The sequence below is a fragment of the Staurois parvus genome, unplaced genomic scaffold, assembly GCF_062004578.1.
Source record: "Staurois parvus isolate SC_StPar_1 unplaced genomic scaffold, SC_StPar_1.0 ptg000814l, whole genome shotgun sequence".
NCBI classification, from domain to species: Eukaryota; Metazoa; Chordata; class Amphibia; order Anura; family Ranidae; genus Staurois; species Staurois parvus.
The window spans coordinates 378,983-401,308 of NW_028318610.1; the positions used below are offsets into that span (position 1 = coordinate 378,983).

A 22,326-nucleotide genomic window follows, 5' to 3' on the forward strand; every position below is an offset into this window, starting at 1 on the left:
AGGATCATGAGCAGTTCCTTTCCTTCTCCATACTCTTCTCTTCCCATCACTCTGGTACAAGTTGATCTTGGTCTCATTTGTCCATAGGATGTTGTTCCAGAACTGTGAAGGCTTTTTTAGATGTCGTTTGGCAAACTCTAATCTGGCCTTCCTGTTTTTGAGGCTCACCAATGGTTTACATCTTGTGGTGATGGGCTGAGAACTCTGTTGCTTATCCAAAAAGCTAGGAAGGGGAAAACCCCAGTAGTAGTGCTTTTGATCGATGCTGAAAAGGCATTCGATAGAGTAGATTGGGGCTTTATGATGGATACCCTGGAAACTCTAGGAATGGGAGTAAGAATGAGAGAGTGGATAGGAAAGTTGTATAGAGAGCCCTCAGCGGTTGTCATGGTTAATGGAGAGAGGTCGGAACCTATTGGGATGTCAAATGGAACTAGACAGGGATGCCCACTATCCCCATTGTTGTATGTACTGGCATTGGAACCTTTATTGGCAACTATTAGGAAGAATATAGATATAAAAGGAGTGCAGATAGGGGAAGTCGAACATAAAGTAGCTGCCTTTGCGGATGACCTGTTGTTTTATGTGGGAAATCCTAGGATAACACTCCCAAATCTAATTAAGAGCTTATAGGATTATGGGGAGCTATCAAACTTGAAAATCAATCCAACAAAAACTGAGATCTTAAATGTAAACCTTCCAAATAGTGAAAAAGAAAAAATACAAAAAGAATTCCCCTTTATATGGAAAAATAGAGAGATAAAGTATTTGGGGGTTAAACTTTCTGCTTCATATACGGACCTGTATAAATTAAACTATATCCCACTCTTAAATGAGATCAAGGAGGAACTAAGGAGATTGGGAGGAGGTAATCCGTCTTGGATAGGCCGTATAAACTTGATAAAAATGATAATTGTACCAAAAATCCTCTATAAATTCCAGATGATTCCAGTCAAAATCCCGGAGGTCCTTTTTAAAGTAATAAAAAGGATGTTAACAAAATACATATGGAAAAATAAAAAACCTAGAATATCATATGACTTGTTAAGTAGAAAAAAGGAGAAGAGAGGTTTGGGAGTGCCAGATATTAAGAGGTATTATAGAGCAGCAGTCCTAGCGAGATTTTATGATTGGACACATAACCCAGAGGGGAAAAGGTGGGTTCAGACTGAGAATGAATTAAGTGGAGTTACCTTGAGTAAAATTATATGGGCACCAGCACAATATAGAGGGTTAAAAAATACCAAAGTGTTTTTACATTAAATGTTTTTAAGGTTTGGGGTAAATTGCATAAACTTATGAAATGGGATTTTAATTCACAATTAATATCACTGAGGAACATGGATTATTTTCCTCCAGGTAAGGAGGAGAGCACAGGAAAATAGTTTAAAAAAGAAGATATCCAATTGAGAGATATAATGGAAGGACAGGAATTGAGAACACTTAAGGATTTGAAAAAAGATAAAAGGGAACTCTTCATTAAAATAGATGAGTGGAGATATCACCAATTAAAACACTTTGTCAGAAAACTTCCAAAACCGTTGAGATCGAGAAAGGATTGGAATCTGTTTGAGAGGTTGTTAGAAACACGAGGTGACGGGACCCTCACTGAGTTAGACACTTACCCAAAGCCAATGTATATAGTAAAATGGGAAAGAGATTTGGGAATAGAGATAGATGAAGATAAACAAAGGAAAATATATAATTTAATACACGAGAATATAAGTATGAGAGAGGTGGAGGTAAATTATAAGTGTTTAACGAGATGGCACATTACACCGAAGGTTGAGTATAAGATATGTGGGGAAAATTCACAAGAGTGCTGGAGGGGTTGTGGAAAAATAGGCACGTTATATCATATATGGTGGGAGTGCCCGAAGATGCAAGGTTTCTGGGAGATAATTGTCCAACTAATTGAGAATATCTCTGGGATAAAGATAGGACTGGACCCAGATGTATGTCTACTACATAGTACAGAGTTATCAGTAAATAAATATAAGGACTCGGGTATATGGTGCTACCTGAATGTGGCGAAGGGTTTGATACCTAAGTTTTGGCATAGACCAGAGGTGCCGAAGATAGAGGACTGGGTGGAAAGAACGAATCAAATTTGTAAGATGGAGAGATTGTGTTATATGCAGGAAGACAGGATGGGGTTGTTCTCTAAGAGGTGGAGAAAATGGGAAGAATTTATGGTGAAATATATGAAGTAGCAATGTGAGAAAGATGAAAGGATTTACATACCCTATATTCTCATTGGGAAAAGGGGTAATAGAACAATGCAGAGTGGGTGGGTTTACATGGGGGGAGGGAGGTTTTTATTTAGGTAGGAGGGGAAATTAGATAGAGGGGGGGGAGGTAAATGGGAATAAAGATAGTAAGAAATGTTATTAATGATATGGAAATGGTTTTTGTATGAGAATAATGATGAAATATGTATTATATATGAAAAATAAATAAAAATTTAAATAAAAAAAAAAAAAGTTGATCTTGGTCTCATCTGTCCATAGGATGTTGTTCCAGAACTGTGAAGGCTTTTTTACATGTCGTTTGGCAAACTCTAATCCGGCCTTCCTGTTTTTGAGGCTCACCAATGGTTCACATCTTGTGGTGAACCCTCTGTATTCACTCTGGTGAAGTCTTCTCTTGATTGTTGACTTTGACACACATACACCTACCCCCTGGAGAGTGTTCTTGATCTGGCCAACTGTTGTGAAGGGTGTTTTCTTCACCAGGGAAAGAATTCTTCGCTCATCCACCACAGTTGTTTTCCGTGTCTTTTGGTGTTGCTGAGCTCACCGGTGCGTTCCTTCTTTTTAACAATGTTCCAATGTATCTCTCTGATGAGTTTGTTTTGTTTTTTTCAGCCTAATGATGGCTTGCTTCACTGATAGTGACAGCTCTTTGGATCTCATCTTGAGAGTTGACAGCAACAGATTCCAAATGCAAATAGCACACTTGAAATGAACTCTGGACCTTTTATCTGCTCATTGTAATTGGGATAATGAGGGAATAACACACACCTGGCCATGGAACAGCTGAGAAGTCAATTGTCCCATTACGTTTGGTCCCTTAAGAAGTGGGAGGCACATATGCAAACTGTTGTAATTCCTACACCGTTCACCTGATTTGGATGTAAATACCCTCAAATTAAAGCTGACAGTCTGCAGTTAAAGCACATCTAGTTCATTTCATTTCAAATTCATTGTGGTGGTGTATAGAGCCACAAATGTTAGAATTGTGTCTATGTCCCAATATTTATGGACCTGACTGTATATGGTGGATTGATGGCACTAGTAATGTAAACAGTATAGATCAGGATGTTGCCTGTACTTGCTGAAAATGTGCCTGAATAATGAAAACTAATTCAGCCACCACACCTAAACTTTGGTAACCCAATATCTGTTGCTTTTTTTTGTTTTTAGGTTTGGATTTGCTTTCTTTTCACAGCTTAATGCATCCAGAAAAAGAGCTTCTTACATACCATAAATGTCCCTTTTCATTTTTGATCCACTATAAAAAAAAAAAATGAAATATGTGAACATTGTGTGAAGGGAGCCAGTTAGTGGCGTTGCTACAGGGGTACAAGGAAAAACACGGGGGGGGGTATTTACCCCCCTGTAGCAAGGCCACTAACTGTGTGCCTCTGCTAAATTAGGCTGCTAGACAGTGGCGGAACAACCAGGGTCTCAGCATTACGCCACCTGGGGGAGTGCCCTGAACAAGTGCAACGGGGCCCCACTGCCATCATAGGCAGTATCGGGGCCCCTCCTGCATCCAAGCATCTGTGCACCCAGTGGCATTGCTAGAGGGTGCAGACCGGATCACTCCTGTCACAGGGGTGACACCCAGCATTCAGAGGAGAAAGATATAACTACCTCTTCCAGAGCTGCTCCACTTCTAGTGCTGTTCTTCCCTGCTCCAGGCTTTCTGCTGACAATGGAACGGGCTGAAGAGAACTGTCTGGACCTGGACACTGCTGCTGAACTGACTGGCCAGAAGTGTGAGGGGACCTTCATGCTGTCCGGACCAAGACACTGCTGCTAATATGAGTGATGATCCTGGGGGGAAAGTAAGCAGAGGAGTCTGGCTCCGGAAGCTGCACACAGAGGAGAGGGAGAGGACAGGGATCACACAGGTGTACTCTAGAGCACAGGTGTCAAACACAAGGCCCACGCCTTGGTCCAGGCCAACATTTATGTTTATACTAGTGATTTATCTCCTTTGTCCCTGTATACCGTATTTTTCGCTCCATAAAACGCACTTTTTTGCCCCCAAAAAAGGGGGGAAAATGTCAGTGCGTCTTATGGAGCGAATATGGAGCAGCCGGTCCGGTATTTCCACCACCGCCGTGTCAGAATACCGGGCCGGCCGCTCAGCTCTGCAGCGGGACCTTATGGAGATGACTGCTGACCTTTGGGGAGGGGGGGGAGGGGGGGGAGCGGGTACCTGAATTTGACAGGTACCCGCTCTTACTTCCGCGGAGTTGTTCTTTGACCTTACCTGTTCCTCTATCCAGCGGCGTGCTGTCTTCCCGGCTTCTGTAGTGTGGGCGCTGGGCTTGACAGCCGGGTGCCAAGTGCGCATGTGCAAGAAGCGGTGCTTTTTGTGAATGGTAATGCGGTACCTGGGACACAGGACAGATCCCAGAAGCCACCAGACCAATCACAAAGCGCAAGTGCTTCTCACTCATGTGCACTGGGCACCCGGCTGTCATGCCGAGCGCCCACACTACAGAAGCCGGGAAGACAGCGCGCTGCTGGATAGAGGAACAGGTAAGGTCAAAGAACAACTCCGCAGAAGTAAGAGCGGGTACCTGTCAAATTCAGGTACCCGCCCCCCCCCCCTCCCCAAAGGTCAGCAGTCATCTCCTGTACTGGCCGCAGTCTCTGGTCATCCCTGTGCTGTCCGCAGTCTCTGGTCATCCCTGTGCTGTCCGCAGTCTCTGGTCATCCCCTGTACTGTCCGCAGTCTCTGGTCATCCCTGTGCTGTCCGCAGTCTCTTGTCATCCCCTGTACTGTCCGCAGTCTCTGGTCATCCCTGTGCTGTCCGCAGTCTCTGGTCATCCCCTGTACTGTCCGCAGTCTCTGGTCATCCCTGTGCTGTCCGCAGTCTCTGGTCATCCCTGTGCTGTCCGCAGTCTCTGGTCATCCCTGTGCTGTCCGCAGTCTCTGGTCATCCCTGTGCTGTCCGCAGTCTCTGGTCATCCCTGTGCTGTCCACAGTCTCTGGTCATCTCCTGTACTGTGTCCACAGTCTCTGGTCATCTCCTGTACTATGTCTGCAGTCCATTAGTTCAGAATTTTTTTTTTCCTGTTTTCTGCCTCTAAAACCTAGGTGCGTCTTATGGATTTATTCCCACCATCCAAGTATTAAACTCACATTGCACAGGTTTAAATATCACAATATCGCATTAAGAATCCTCTGCTGGCCTCTGAGTCATACACCTGCCGTCTATCGTGTAGTTCGGCTCCTCCCAAGTGATGATGTAGCCCCTCCCCTACGCGTTACGCCACCAGCCATGTGGCTTCATCAGGGAGTTGTGGTTTAGATTTTTTAATTAAATTAATTGTGGGTATTATGAATTTAAATGAAATTGAGGGTATTAGTAAGTATAATATGTCACTAATTGATGATTAATGAGCACCCGATCACTATTTTTATTTTTAGAGGAGTATTTAATGTGAAATTAATTTGAAATTGATTTGAAGGTGATAATTTGGTTTTAAAATTATTTAATTACTTTATTTGGCATTTATACACTTTTATGAGTTGTTTGTATTATGAATTTGAATTAATTTAATTGCATTAATTTAATTATTATTTATCAGTAATTGAGAAATATTCAGGAGCGCAACATATATTTGTAAATCTCATGGGGCTCCTTACTAACCCCGGGCCCTCAGGCAGTGCCCGAGTTTCCAAATGGTCAGTCTGCCCCTGGTCAGCACACTTATCCTTCATGGTTAAAATGCCCCCTCACCTCCACTCTGCAACCCAAAGGGCCACTAAGCCTCCAGGATCACTCCTAGATCCTTCTCCAATAATGGCTGGTATCTTCTCTACTTCTCCTGTGGTCCCTTTCTCAGGTAAGTAATCTGTACTCCAGGCCTCTCAGGATAGGTACACCAGCTATATATACAGTCAGGTCCATAAATATTGGGACATTGACACAATTCTAACATTTTTGGCTCTATACGCCACCACAATGGATTTGAAATGATGTGCTTTAACTGCAGACTGTCATCTTTAATTTGAGGGTATTTACATCCAAATCCGGTGAATGGTGTAGGAATTACAACAGTTTGCATATGTGCCTCCCACTTGTTAAGGGACCAAAAGTAATGGGACAGAATAATAATCATAAATCAAACTTTCACTTTTTCATACTTGGTTGCAAATCCTTTGCAGTCAATTACAGCCTGAAGTCTGGAATGCATAGATATCACCAGACGCTGGGTTTCATCCCTGGTGATGCTCTGCCAGGCCTCTACTGCAACTGTCTTCAGTTCCTGCTTGTTCTTGGGGCATTTTCCCTTCAGTTTTGTCTTCAGCAAGTGAAATGCTCAATCGGATTCAGGTCAGGTGATTTGACTTGGCCATTGCATAACATTCCACTTCTTTCCCTTAAAAAGCTCTTTGGTTGCTTTTGCAGTATGCTTTGGGTCATTGTCCATCTGCACCGTGAAGCGGCGTCCAATGAGTTCTGAAGCATTTGGCTGAATATGAGCAGATAATATTCCCGAAACACTTCAGAATTCATCCGGCTGCTTTTGTCAGCAGTCACATCATCAATAAATACAAGAGAACCAGTTCCATTGGCAGCCATACATGCCCACGCCATGACACTACCACCACCATGCTTCACTGATGAGGTGGTATGCTTAGGATCATGAGCAGTTCCTTTCCTTCTCCATACTCTTCTCTTCCCATCACTCTGGTACAAGTTGATCTCGGTCTCATCTATCCATAGGATGTTGTTCCAGAACTGTGAAGGCTTTTTTAGATGTCGTTTGGCAAACTCTAATCTGGCCTTCCTGTTTTTGAGGCTCACCAATGGTTTCCATCTTGTGGTGAACTCCCTGTATTCACTCTGGTGAAGTCTTCTCTTGATTGTTGACTTTGACACACATACACCTACCTCCTGGAGAGTGTTCTTGATCTGGCCAACTGTTGTGAAGGTGTTTTCTTCACCAGGGAAAGAATTCTTCAGTCATCCACCACAGTTGTTTTCCTTGGTCTTCCGGGTCTTTTGGTATTGCTGAGCTCACCGGTGCATTCCTTCTTTTTAAGAATGTTCCAAACAGTTGTTTTGGCCACGCCTAATGTTTTTGCTATCTCTCTGATGGGTTTGATTTGTTTTTTCAGCCTAATGATGGCTTGCTTCACTGATAGTGACAGCTCTTTGGATCTCATCTTGAGAGTTGACAGCAACAGATTCCAAATGCAAATAGCACACTTGAAATGAACTCTGGACCTTTTATCTGCTCATTGCAATTGGGATAATGAGGGAATAACACACACCTGGCCATGGAACAGCTGAGAAGCCAATTGTCCCATTACTTTTGGTCCTTTAACAAGTGGGAGGCACATATGCAAACTGTTGTAGTTCCTACACTGTTCACCTGATTTGGATGTAAATACTAGAGATGAGCGAAGAAATGAAAAATTCGATTCGGCTGATTCGGCGAATTCCAGTGTGAAATTCGATTCGATGCGAATTTCTCCGCTACGAAGATGACTTATTTAAAGGGTTTCTAGGCTTCAGAGAGCCTTTAAATTAGTGCAGAACACTGTACCTTTAATTTAAATGCCCTTGGAGATGAGGAAGGAGAAGGAGAAGGAGAAGGATGAGAAGAAGGAGAAGGAGAAGGATGAGAAGAAGGAGAAGGAGAAGGATGAGAAGAAGGAGAAGGATGAGAAGAAGGAGAAGGATGAGAAGAAGGAGAAGGAGAAGGATGAGAAGAAGGAGAAGGATGAGAAGAAGGAGAAGGAGAAGGATGAGAAGAAGGAGAAGGATGAGAAGAAGGAGAAGGATGAGAAGAAGAAGGATGAGAAGGAGAAGGATGAGAAGGAGAAGGATGAGAAGGAGAAGGATGAGAAGGAGAAGGATGAGAAGGAGAAGGATGAGAAGAAGAAGGCTGAGAAGAAGGAGAAGGATGAGAAGAAGGAGAAGGAGAAGGATGAGAAGAAGGAGAAGGATGAGAAGAAGGAGAAGGAGAAGGATGAGAAGAAAGAGAAGGATGAGAAGGAGAAGGATGAGAAGAAGGATGAGAAGAAGAAGGATGAGAAGAACGAAAAGGATGAGAAGGAGAAGGATGAGAAGAAGGAGAAGGATGAGAAGAAGGAGAAGGATGAGAAGAAGGAGAAGGATGATAAGAAGGAGAAGGAAGAGAAGAAGGAGAAGGAGAAGGATGAGAAGAAGGAGAAGGATGAGAAGAAGGAGAAGGATGAGAAGAAGGAGAAGGATGAGAAGAAGGAGAAGGATGAGAAGAAGGAGAAGGATGAGAAGAAGAAGGATGAGAAGAAGGAGAAGGAGAAGGATGAGAAGAAGAAGGATGAGAAGAAGGAGAAGGAGAAGGATGAGAAGAAGGAGAAGGATGAGAAGAAGAAGGATGAGAAGAAGGATGAGAAGAAGGAGGAGAAGGATGAGAAGAAGAAGGATGAGAAGAAGGAGAAGGATGAGAAGAAGGAGAAGGATGAGAAGAAGGAGAAGGAAGAGAAGAAGGAGAAGGAGAAGGATGAGAAGGAGAAGGATGAGAAGAAGGAGAAGGATGAGAAGAAGGAGAAGGATGAGAAGAAGGAGAAGGAGAAGGATGAGAAGAAGGAGAAGGATGAGAAGGAGAAGGATGAGAAGAAGGAGAAGGAGAAGGATGAGAAGAAGGAGAAGGATGAGAAGAAGAAGGATGAGAAGAAGGATGAGAAGGATGAGAAGAAGGAGAATGATGAGAAGAAGGAGAAGGATGATAAGAAGGAGAAGGAAGAGAAGAAGGAGAAGGAGAAGGATGAGAAGAAGGAGAAGGATGAGAAGAAGGAGAAGGATGAGAAGAAGGAGAAGGATGAGAAGAAGGAGAAGGATGAGAAGAAGGAGAAGGATGAGAAGAAGGAGAAGGAGAAGGATGAGAAGAAGGAGAAGGATGAGAAGAAGAAGGATGAGAAGAAGGATGAGAAGAAGGAGGAGAAGGATGAGAAGAAGAAGGATGAGAAGAAGGAGAAGGATGAGAAGAAGGAGAAGGAAGAGAAGAAGGAGAAGGAGAAGGATGAGAAGGAGAAGGATGAGAAGAAGGAGAAGGATGAGAAGAAGGAGAAGGATGAGAAGAAGGAGAAGGATGAGAAGAAGGAGAAGGATGAGAAGAAGAAGGATGAGAAGAAGGATGAGAAGGATGAGAAGAAGGAGAAGGATGAGAAGAAGGAGAATGATGAGAAGAAGGAGAAGAAGGAGAAGGATGAGAAGAAGGAGAAGGATGAGAAGAAGGAGAAGGATGAGAAGAAGGAGAAGGATGAGAAGAAGGAGAAGGAGAAGGATGAGAAGAAAAAGGATGAGGAGAAGGAGAAGGATGAGAAGAAGGAGAAGGATGAGAAGGAGAAGGAGAAGGATGAGAAGAAGGAGAAGGAGAAGGATGAGAAGAAGGAGAAGGATGAGAAGAAGGAGAAGGATGAGAAGGAGAAGGAGAAGGATGAGAAGGAGAAGGATGAGAAGAAGGAGAAGGAGAAGGATGAGAAGAAGGAGAAGGAGAAGGATGAGAAGAAGGAGAAGGATGAGAAGAAGGATGAGCAGAAGGAGAAGGATGAGAAGAAGGAGAAGGATGAGAAGAAGGAGAAGGATGAGAAGAAGGATGAGAAGAAGGATGAGAAGGAGAAGGATGAGAAGAAGGACAGTTCTGTGACAGTTTCTGTCTATTTCTGACAGTTCTGGGACATTCACTCCATACAGCGGTTTCAACCGCTGTATGGAGGGAATGTCATAGAACTGTCAGAAATAGACTATTAATGACAGTTCTGGGACTGTCCTTCCATGCAGCGGTTGAAACATTGTATGTATTTGTTTCCATAAATGGATCCATTTATGGAAACAAATACATACAATGTTTCAACCGCTGCATTGAAGGACAGTCCCACAACTGTCATTAATAGTCTATTTCTGACAGTTCCATGACATTCCCTCCATACAGCGGTTAAAACAGCTGTATGCAGTGAATGTCCCAGAACTGTCATAAATAGTCTATTTCTGATAGATCTGGGACATTCACTCCATACAGCTGTTTTAACCGCTGTATGGAGGGAATGTCATGGAACTGTCAGAAATAGACTATTAATGACAGTTGTGGGACTGTCCTTCCATACAGCGGTTGAAACATTGTATGTATTTGTTTCCATAAATGGATCCATTTATGGAAACAAATACATACAATGTTTCAACCGCTGTATGGAAGGATAGTCCCACAACTGTCATTAATAGTCTATTTCTGACAGTTCCATGACATTCCCTCCATACAACGGTTAAAACAGCTGTATGGAGTGAATGTCCCAGAACTGTCATAAATAGTCTATTTCTGATAGATCTGGGACATTCACTTCATACAGCTGTTTTAACCGCTGTATGGAGGGAATGTCATGGAACTGTCAGAAATAGACTATTAATGACAGTTGTGGGACTGTCCTTCCATGCAGCGGTTGAAACATTGTATGTATTTGTTTCCATAAATGGATCCATTTATGGAAACAAATACATACAATGTTTCAACCGCTGCATTGAAGGACAGTCCCACAACTGTCATTAATAGTCTATTTCTGACAGTTCCATGACATTCCCTCCATACAGCGGTTAAAACAGCTGTATGCAGTGAATGTCCCAGAACTGTCATAAATAGTCTATTTCTGATAGATCTGGGACATTCACTCCATACAGCTGTTTTAACCGCTGTATGGAGGGAATGTCATGGAACTGTCAGAAATAGACTATTAATGACAGTTGTGGGACTGTCCTTCCATACAGCGGTTGAAACATTGTATGTATTTGTTTCCATAAATGGATCCATTTATGGAAACAAATACATACAATGTTTCAACCGCTGCATTGAAGGACAGTCCCAGAACTGTCATTAATAGTCTATTTCTGACAGTTCCATGACATTCCCTCCATACAGCGGTTAAAACAGCTGTATGCAGTGAATGTCCCAGAACTGTCATAAATAGTCTATTTCTGACAGTTCTGGGACATTCACTCCATACAGCGGTTTCCGGCAAAAAGTGTATGTGCAGAGTTCCTCTATTCTGCAGATACACTTAGAGGAGCTCTGCAGATACACTTAGAGGAGCTCTGCACATACACTTTTTTCCGGTTTGGAATTATTCTTATTTTCATCCTACTTCTTCTTCTTCTTCTTCATCCTCATCCTCATCCTCTTCTTCTTCTGAGGATGAGGATGAAGAAGAAGAAGAAGAAGAAGAAGAAGAAGTAGGATGAAAATAAGATTAATTCCAAGCCGGCAAAAAGTGTATGTGCAGAGCTCCTCTAAGTGTATCTGCAGAGCTCCTCTAAGTGTATCTGCAGAATAGAGGAACTCTGCACATACACTTTTTGCTGGCTTGGAATTATTCTTCTTTTCATCCTACTTCTTCTTCTTCTTCTTCTTCATCCTCATCCTCAGAAGAAGAGGATGAGGATGAGGATGAGGATGAGGAAGAAGAAGAAGAATGAAAAGAAGAATAATTCCAAGCCGGCAAAAAGTGTATGTGCAGAGTTCCTCTATTTCTGACAGTTCTCTCACAGCTTCTTCACATGTACAGCGGTTGAAATATCTGTATCCTAAATGGAAACTAATAGATACAAATTGTATCTATTAGTTTCCATTTAGGATACAGATGTTTCAACCGCTGTACATGTGAAGAAGCTGTGAGAGAACTGTCAGAAATAGAGGAACTCTGCACATACACTTTTTGCCGGCTTGGAATTATTCTTCTTTTCATCCTACTTCTTCTTCTTCTTCTTCTTCTTCTTCATCCTCATCCTCATCCTCTTCTTCTGAGGATGAAGAAGAAGAAGAAGTAGGATGAAAAGAAGAATAATTCCAAGCCGGCAAAAAGTGTATGTGCAGAGTTCCTCTATTTCTGACAGTTCTCTCACAACTTCTTCACATGTACAGTGGTTGAAACATCTGTATCCTAAATGTAAACTAATAGATACAATGTTTCAACCGCTAAACATGTGTTCCTTCTGTCAGAGAACTGTCAGAAATAGCGGAGCTCCCTGCAGGGACACTTTTGCCGGCTGATCGGGAAATGTTCGATTCGCGCACCCGAAGTAGGCAAAATTTCGGTTTCGACACGAATCGAATATTTCCTGAAATTCGACTCGAATTCCGGTTCGCCTAGTTCGATTCGCTCATCTCTAGTAAATACCCTCAAATTAAAGCTGACAGTCTGCAGTTAAAGCACATCTTGTTCATTTCATTTCAAATCCATTGTGGTGGTGTATAGAGCCAAAAATGTTAGAATAGTGTCGATGTCCCAATATTTTTGGACCTGACTGTATCACTCACCATGCACCATGGTAAGTGAAAAAAAGATCCAAGATGGCACCCGCGCCGGATGTGCATCACCGCAAACCGGAAGCTGCATCATGGTGTATCTACGCATTGCATCACTATACCTCGTGACTTCATCAGGATAGCCTGTCTTGTTTAAAAAAAAAATATATTTCTTTTTAATTTTCCAAAAACTTGTGGAAAAAAATTAATCTTCCATGGACTCAACATGCCTCTCAGCAAATAGTTTAGGGTGTCTACTGTCCAAAAATGGGTAATGGGAGGTGTTTGTACTGCCCTGGCATTTTAGCGCCTCAAGAAATATGATAGGCAGTCAGAAAGTAAAAGCTGCGTAGATTCCAGTATCTATAGCATAGTTTATACATGGTATAACTTTCACACAAACCATTGAATATTATTATTATTATACAGTATTTATAGTTCGCTCAGCGCTGTAACATACACTTATTGGGATTTTTTTTTTACCAAAGACTTGTAGCACAAATACATTTTGGCCTAAATTTAGGACTAAATTTAAGTTTACTGGATAGAAGTAGAAAATTAGTTTTTTTTTCTTAAATTTTGGTCTTTTTTGTTTATATCACAAAAAATAGGAAACCCAGTGGTGATCAAATGCCACCAAAGGAAAGTTCTATTTGTGTGGAAGAAAAGGACATACATTTTGTTTGGGTACAGCGTTGCATGACCGAGCAATTACCAGATGAAATAGAGCAGTACCAGATAGCAAAAGATGGCCTGGTCATTAAGGGGGGTAAATCTTCCAGAGGGCAAGTGGTTAAAGCTGAATTCCACTGTTTGTTGCAAGCATGGACTTTGTCATAGCTTATCTGAAAGAATACCTAAGTCCTCAGTTGTACATAGTTCTTGTTTTTGGAGCATCCCACTTAATTCCTTCTATCCTATTCAAGTTCTCTAAAAATAAAAACAACTCCCCTAGACTGGTGTGAATAAGCCTATGTGCCTGACTGTGGGGCAAGACCTGGACAGAATTCTTGCAGCTCCTACGGGAGTAGTGCTACAGATGTTTCCTAAAATGGTCACAAAATTGTTCCATTTTTCCGGAAACGTGTTGTTTACAGCTGATCAAATAAGAAATAGCATAGATTACATACAGTATATTGTATAGCTTTGCAACTGCAAACTAGGCACAGTTACTGTCAGGGCTCCGGGTGTGACCAGAGGGGTGTGAACTGACACAGGGAACCGCAGGCTTCAGATATGGTATAAATAAGACAATTTATTAAGACTAACAATACAAATATAAACGCAGTGCACCAAACCCCAAGCTAACACAAATACAACCCAAACCTAAACTGATATAGATACACAGGTACATACACATATAGAGCACAACGTAGTCAGGCAGGCCGGGTCGATAACTATCGGGCAGGTAGGTACAGGAGGAGCAGGCGGAGAGAATGGTCAGGGTCACAAGCCAGGGATCAAACAGGAGAAGCCAGCAGAGGTCAGGATCAGGCAGGGTCGGCAACAAGTCAGGCAGAAACAGGAACAGGAATGCAGGTTACAAGATACAGGGGCCCATGGAAAAACACACCAAGGCCCTGACTGTGAGTCTGGCCATTCCTTAAATACAACCCCTGCAATCAGCTTCAGGTGTTTTGGCTGACTGCAGGGGTGAGTCTCTGATTGCTGAGAGCACCCACTGGCCAGCCCTGGTACTGCAGCCCACAAGGCAGGTGAGTCCCACCACTATTGGCAAGTCCATTCCTGACAGTTACGCTTTGTCTAATTTTGAGTGTAATCTGAGATTTAAGTGGAAGGGATGGACACCCCCCCACACACAGTCTCATAGAAAAACATGTACAGCTGAGGCTGTCAGTCACAAGCTGTGTGCTGCTCTCCAGCATGACCTATACTTTGCAGAATGGAGTAATGCATTGAGCGATCTGGCAGGGGCTTCAGAAATTTCCTGACTAACACCACACACTCATGATTTGCTCTGAAGATTTGCTATCTTGTAACATATTGTCTGACAAAAACCTGATTTTTATCATGAAAAAGATGTCTGATAGTAACTTATATAGAAGCTTATCTTACTATATACTGTATATTTAGTTTTCAAGTAGTTGCATTTTTGGTAGTTTTTTTTTTTTTTGTGTGTTATTTTTTTAACCTTATGTCAGGATGACCAGACATAAATAAAATTCTTAGTCTTAGAGTACTAAACTTTTCTATTATTTAAGCCATGTATTGTCCCTGGATCCCTATTATTTCTTTATAAATTATGAGTAAATATGAAACATGAATAATCAGATTGTTTGTTTACTTCTTTGTTGTATAACCTTGACAATGATGGCATCTCATTGTCTTTGGCATTGCTAATGCTATTTACTTTTTCCTTTTTAGCACTCCAAACATTCCTGGATACACTGGCAGGGTTCATTGGATAGCTATCCACCCAGCAAATTCTAATCTTCCATCTCCCCCTTCATATGCAGACAAAAAAATGAATGGGTATGTGTGAGTTGAATTTCTGAAAGAGTTTTCGTATGCTACGGTGTTAACCCTCTAGAGTGCTGCTTCAATTTGTCCTTTGTGCATTTTATATCTATTAAGCAGTTTCTACCTTCAAAGAAATCTTGTCTGTGAAGAACAACCACAGAATAACAGTCAATTTACAACCATATACTGTATATTATATAGTGCGTGACGAACTAGTAGTGCAGAGAGAGCACACAGAGGTGAATCACAAGGGGTCCAACATGCAGGGTGTTTGTTGAGGGTATTTCAGTACATTATTATTATACAGTATTTATATAGCGCTAGAAGGTTTGCTCAGCGCTGTACATTACAATGGGGGACAGTACATGAGACAATACAGTACAATACAATACACGAGGGGTGCGAGGGCCCTGCTCTTTCGAGCTTACAATCTAGGAGGGAGGGGATAGTGGTACAGGAGGAAGTGGCTGTGGGGGATGGAGTGGTAGGAGGAGATCGGCTGTTAGGTGAGGGCGGGGTAGGCTTCCCTGAAGAGATGGGTTTTCAGGGTGCGCCTAAAGGTGAGGAGGGTAGGTGACAGTCTGATGGATTGGGGTAGTGAGTTCCAGAGGATGGGGGAAGTCCTAGAGAAGTCCTGCAGTCGGGCGTGGGAAGTGGAGACCAGGGAGCTAGAAAGTAGGAGGTCTTGTGAGGAGCGAAGATTACGGGTTGGGTGGTATTTGGGTATCAGGTCGGTGAGGTAGTTTGGGGCAGCGTTATGAATGGCTTTGTATGTCCGTGTTAGTAGTTTGAATTTAATGCGTTGGGCAATCGGGAGCCAGTGGAGGGAATGACAGAGGGGGGTGGCAGATGCGGAGTGGTTGGTAAGGTGGATGAGTCTGGCCGCTGAGTTCAGGATAGACTGAAGCGGGGATAGTCTGCGACGAGGTAGGCCGGTGAGAAGGGAGTTGCAGTAGTCCAGACGTGAGATAATAAGGGAGTGAACGAGTAGTTTAGTAGTGTCTGGGGTTAGGAGCGAACGTATTTTGGAGATGTTGCGGAGGTGGAACCTGCAAGAGTTTGCCAACGATTAGACATGGGGTTGGAAGGACAGGTTTGAGTCTGGAGTGACACCTAGGACTTTGGCTTGTGGGGTGGGACTGATGGTGGCGTTGTTGGTCATGATGGAGTGGGTGGGGGGGAGGGTGGCACAGGCTGGGGGGAAAATCAGGAGCTCGGTTTTGGAAAGGTTCAATCTGAGGAAATGGAGCGACATCCAGTCTGATATGTCGTTCAGTAGGTGGGTGATACGGGCGGAGACTGAAGGGGTGAGGTGAGGGGTGGAGAGGTAAATTTGCGTGTCATCGGCGTAGAGGTGATAGTTGAAGCCGTGGGAATGTATCAGTTTGCCGAGGGAGGAGGTGTAGATGGAGAAGAGAAGGGGCCCCAGGACCGAGCCAGTAGGCAGAGGCAGTACATTAGCTAGTTCTAAAGGTAATTTTTTCCTTAAATGAAAAATAAGTCATATTTACCTGCTCTGTTCAACGGTATTGGAGTGGCTCTTTACCCCCCTCTCTTGGAGTCCCACACCAGCGGTCTCTGCTCCTCCAAGTGCTCCCTCAGCCGGCTGTTGAGGGGCACTTGTGCGGGCGTACTCTGTGAACACACACAGCATGGCTCGGCCATGCAGCCTGCTCACTCCTTACAGGATTTGACTGACAGCAGCAAGAACAAATGGCTCTCACTGCTTTCACAGTCTCTTGTGAGAAGAGGAAGAGAGAGCAACATTGCTGCAAACAGGAACAGTGTGGGATTGAGAAGGGACTAAGGTACAGTGGGGCAAAAGAGTATTTAGTCAGCCACCAATTGTGCAAGTTCTCCCACTTACAAAGATGAGAGAGGCCTGTAATTGGCATCATAGGTAGACCTCAACTATGAGAGACAAAATGAGAAAAAAAATCCAGACAATCACATTGGCTGATTTGGAAAGAATTTATTTGCAAATTATGGTGGAAAATAAGTATTTGGTCACCTATAAACAAGCAAGATTTCTGGCTCTCACAGACCTGTACCTTCTTCTTTAAGAGGCTCCTTTGTCCTGCACTCATTACCTGTATCAATGGCACCTGTTTGAACTTATCAGTATAAAAGACACCTGTCCACAACCTCAAACAGTCACACTCCAAACTCCACTATGGTGAAGATCAAAGAACTGTCGAAGGACACCAGAAACAAAATTGTAGACCTGCACCAGGCTGGGAAGGCTGAATCTGCAATAGGCAAGCAGCTTGGTGTGAACAAATCAACTGTGGGAGCAATAATTAGAAAATGGAAGACATACAAGACCACTGATAATCTCCCTCGATCTGGGGCTCCACGCAAGATCTCACCCCGTGGGATCAAAATGATCACAAGAACGGTGAGCAAAAATCCCAGGGCCACACGGGGGGACCTAGTGCATGACCTGCAGAGAGCTGGGACCAACGTAACAAAGGCTACCATCAGTAACACACTACGCCGCCAGGGACTCAGATCCTGCAGTGCCAGACGTGTCCCCCTGCTTAAGCCAGTACATGTCCAGGGCCCGTCTGAAGTTTGCTAGAGAGCATTTGGATGATCCAGAAGAGGACTGGGAGAATGTCATATGGTCAGATGAAACCAAAATAGAACTGGTAGAAACACAACTCGTCGTGTTTGGAGGAGAGAGAATGCTGAGTTGTATCCAAAGAACACCATACCTACTGTGAAGCATGGGGGTGGCAACATCATGCTTTGGGGCTGTTTCTCCGCAAAGGGACCAGGACGACTGATCCATGTACAGGACAGAATGAATGGGGCCATGTATCGTGAGATTTTGAGTGCAAACCTCCTTCCATCAGCAAGGGCATTGAAGATGAAACGTGGCTGGGTCTTCCAACATGACAATGATCCCAAACATACCATCCGGGCAACGAAAGAGTGGCTTTGTAAGAAGCATTTCAAGGTCCTGGAGTGGCCTAGCCAGTCTTCAGATCTCAACCCCATAGAAAACCTTTGGAGGGAGTTGAAAGTCCGTGTTGCCCAGCGACAGCCCCAAAACATCACTGCTCTAGAGGAGATCTGCATGGAGGATGGGCCAACATACCAGCAACAGTGTGTGCCAACCTTGTGAAGACTTACAGGAAATGTTTGACCTCTGTCATTGCCAACAAAGGATATATAACAAAGTATTGAGATGAACTTTTGATATTGACCAAATACTTATTTTCCACCATAATTTGCAAATAAATTCTTTCCAAATCAGCCAATGTGATTGTCTGGATTTTTTTTCTCATTTTGTCTCTCATAGTTGAGGTCTACCTATGATGCCAATTACAGGCCTCGCTCATCTTTTTTAAGTGGGAGAACTTGCACAATTGGTGGCTGACTAAATACTTTTTTGCCCCACTGTAAGTGTTTGGGTGAGGCAGGGGGGAACAAGTAGTAGGAAATTTTTTACCTTAATGCAAAAATGCCTTTACTTTAGACCCACTTTAGGGCTAGGGTTACATCAAGGGGGGTGTAGGATAACAGTATGATGCAGCCAATGAGAATCAGCACGATTACTGAATGGAAACAGGATGCAGCAAAAATGGTAAGTTCAGTAGTAACAATCCAGGGTACAGCAAGGGATAAGCAGCAGGTTCACAGGTCAGCAATATGGCACAGCAAAAGATAAGTCCAGATTCACAAGGCAGCAATCCAGGCACCTCAAGGGACAAACAGGAAACAGGAGGATCACAAGGCAACAATAAGAGCAAAAGATGAGTCCAGAATCACAAGTTACCTATACGGTACATCAAAAACATTAAAAGACTTACACTGTAGATGTCAAACAATCCTGGCAAGCTGGCTGTTTTGGCTCAACAGGAGGCTCTTTGCAGGATGGTCAGCAGACTGGGGGTGCACTTCCAGGAATCTACTGGGTCCTGGGCATTGTGGAGGCCCCAGTCACAGCTTCAGGTCTACCAAGCAGCAAGAAAGCAATGGAAGAAGACAGCAGAGTGTAAACAGGGAGAAGATCCTTAGTGGCATCAGGTCCCCATAGGCACAGAGGGCCAACAAAACCAGAATTCAGATTGTTACTGGCCCTTGTTTAGGTATATGAACCCAAGCCAGGGATGTGATCCTCCAGTCCTCTGATGCTTAGCATTGTCTGCAATAGTGATAGGCTCTGCCTTGTTCTGCCCCGACCCTATCACTGTCACAGCATTGTAAGAAGAGCATACTGTACCCACCGGGACCCCAGGTGGTGCCAGGTGGGAGGAAATCTGTGTCCTGCAAAAGCAGGGTTGGACTGCCCACAACCTCACATGCAGGTGCTGTGGAGTCCCGGAAACTGTGTGCCAGGTGCTGAGGAAGGAATGGCGCCTCTCGCTGGTGTGTCTCTCCCATGTAAGGAGTGTGCCCACGTAAGGGATGTGGGGGGATAGGGATATATGTGGAGAACAGGAGAGAGGGTACCTGTGACAGGTTATAAAATAAAAGGGTGTCATAAATAAGAGATTATCTTAAAGTGGAAGTAAACCCAATTTTGTATCTTTTACTTACAGCTAAGCTTATAATAAAGCTTGCCTGTAGGTAAAATTAATATCTCCTAAACATGCACCATTTTGGAGATATTCACTCTTTTTGACAACCAGCGCATGCACTCTGAAGGAACGGCCTGAGTATGCACTGTGTCGTGGCCCGAGACTGCGTGGTTCAGCCAGTCAGGCGGCCAGAGCTCACGAACCTGGAAGGAAGACCGTGTGAAGATGGAAGCCTCTGCATTGGGGACAGCATGCCGCTGGAGGGCTTCGTTTTATGGTAAGTCCTTCATAATGAGCTAGTATGTGATGCATACTAGCACATGACATTAGCTTTCGGGGGATTTTTTTTATCAAGCGGTGGTGAAGTACCGCTTTAAACCAGTGATAAAATGATTATCTTGAAGAAATGTACCTCTCAGATGCAGAAAATCAAAAAGTGGACATAAATAAACTGAAAAGTATAAACTATAAAAGTATTTAGGGAAATATTTAACTTGACATTGCTGAGTACTTTTTTAAAATGCCAGCACCCTGTTGACATGTTGATGCCATATTCATCCTAGCAAAACACACTGCATGTGCACTGTTTGCTTCAGATCTTAATATAATACCCCCAGCAAGTAGTATGACTGCTTTCAATCCTGATCTTCAGTACTTAAAGAGATATTGGGGTTGATTTAGTAAAACTGGAGAGTGTAAAATCTGGTGCAGATTTGCATGCTAGACAATTAGCTTCTTAGTTCACCTTGTTTAATTATTATTATTATTATACAGTATTTATATAGCGCCAAAGGGTATGCTCAGCGCTGTACAGTAGCAAGGGGGACATAACATGAGACAAGACAGTAACAATACAATACACAAGGGGTTCGAGGGCCCTGCTCTTTCGAGCTTACAATCTAGGAGGGAGGGGAAGGTGGCACAGGAAGAGATGGCTGTGGGGGATGGAGTGGTGGGTGGAGTCAAGGAGGTTAGTTGTTAGGTGAGGTCGGGTGTTAGGTGAGGTTGGGGTAGGCATCCCTGAAGAGGAGGGTTTTCAGGGTGTGCCTGAAGGTGAGGAGGGTAGGTGACAGTCTGATGGATTGGGGTAGGGAGTTCCAGAGGATGGGGGAAGTCCTGGAGAAGTCCTGCAATCGGGCGTGGGAGGAGGAGACCAGGGAGCTAGAGAGCAGGAGGTCCTTTGAGGAGCGGAGGGCACGGGTAGGGTGGTATCTGGGTATCAGGTCAGTTATGTAGTTCGGGGCGGCATTGTGAATGGCCTTGTAAGTCATGGTTAGCAGCTTGAACTTGATGCGTTGGGCAATCGGGAGCCAACGAAGGGATTGGCAGAGAGGGGAGTCAGATGTGGAGCGGTTGGTGAGGTGGATGAGTCTAGCCGCTGAGTTTAGGATCAACTGGAGTGGGGATAGCGTTCGTTTGGGTAGGCCAGTGAGAAGGGAGTTGCAGTAGTCCAGGCGTGAGATGATGAGGGAGTGTACGAGTTGTTTGGTGGTGTCTGGGGTGAGGAATGTACGTATCTTGGAGATGTTGCGGAGGTGGAGCCTGCAAGATCTAGATAGCAGTTGGATGTGGGGTAGGAAGGAGAGGTGGGAGTCCAGGGTGACACCCAGGACTTTGGCGTGTGGGGTGGGATTGATGGTGGCGTTGTTAGTAGTGATGGAGAGGATGGGGGGGGGGCACGGGGTGGGGGGAAGACCAGGAGCTCGGTTTAATTAAACTTTGCCCCAAAAAAAAAATGGAAGCTGATTGGTTGCAATACAGAGCTGCACCACATTTTGCACTTTCCCGTGTTAGTAAATCAACCCCAATGTCACTTTGCCCCGGATGGGTAAAAGACTGGGGTTGATGTACTAAAACTGGAGAGTGCAAACTCTAGTGAAGCTGTGCATGGCAGTCAAGCAGCTCCGTCCTTCAGCTTTAACAATAAAACCTGGAAGTGAATTGGTTTCTGTGCTGAGCTGCACCCAATTTTGAACTCTCCCGGTTTAGTAAATCAACCTCACTGTGTTATTTATGAAGTTTCTTCCTTCCTGATCCACTGATTATATTTCTAGAGACCCCCACTGACAGCAATAAAAACTTCACAGAGGTTCTAATTCTTTCTTACTTTAATCTAAAACAAACAAAAATACATTTTTACTAGGCACACACACAATTTAAGTACTTTTAAATACTAAAATGACAAAAAAAAACCTCTAGTTTATAAATGTAAATATGTTTATAGACATGACATATTAAAACAGAAATCTGTGATCATACATTTTCATACTTTTGTTTCAGATCTCTTATTGGAAGTAGAAGCGGTTCTGCATACAAACACCAGGGGCCTCTTTCCAAAATGATAACTACAGTTTCACCATGCAATCCTTACAATAAAGTGGAAAAAGAAATGCTCTCTTAAGGAAACAGATCATTTGTGTTGGTAGAAAATTAGTTAAAAAAACAAATAAGTCACAAATCTAGTTATTCTCAGTTTGTATGGTTGAATGAGAAGTAAGTGTTTTAACAAATACAGAAAATTGTAGAAATAAAACTTCATCTCAATTTAGAAACTTGTTAGAAATGATCTTTGTTCCTTCTTTTAAATATGTTTGAAATATTATAGCTATAATTTGCAAGATGATTCTTACAATCCAATCTAATCTTTTTAAGGTTATCTAATCTTTTTAAAGCAACTCTGTAATTGAAAAAAAAACAAAAAAATACAAGATCTTGTAAAGTAAGAGATTTTATATTTACCCCCCCCCCCCCCCCCCCAGTCCTTGTTTGTAGAATCATTGTTCTAT

General features: G+C 43.3%; 1 protein-coding gene across 1 annotated transcript in view; it reads left to right on the forward strand.

The window, feature by feature from the left end:
- Positions 1-22,086, forward strand: part of SPMIP7 (sperm microtubule inner protein 7) — a 162,674-nt gene extending 140,588 nt beyond the window's left edge. Inside the window, exons 8-9 of the mRNA XM_089654931.1 lie at positions 14,916-15,023; positions 21,821-22,086. Of these exons, the coding sequence (XP_089511057.1) occupies positions 14,916-15,023; positions 21,821-21,941 (229 nt within the window). The 3' untranslated portion in view covers positions 21,942-22,086. The remainder of the gene's footprint in view (positions 1-14,915; positions 15,024-21,820) is intronic.
- Positions 22,087-22,326: the final 240 nt, after the last annotated feature.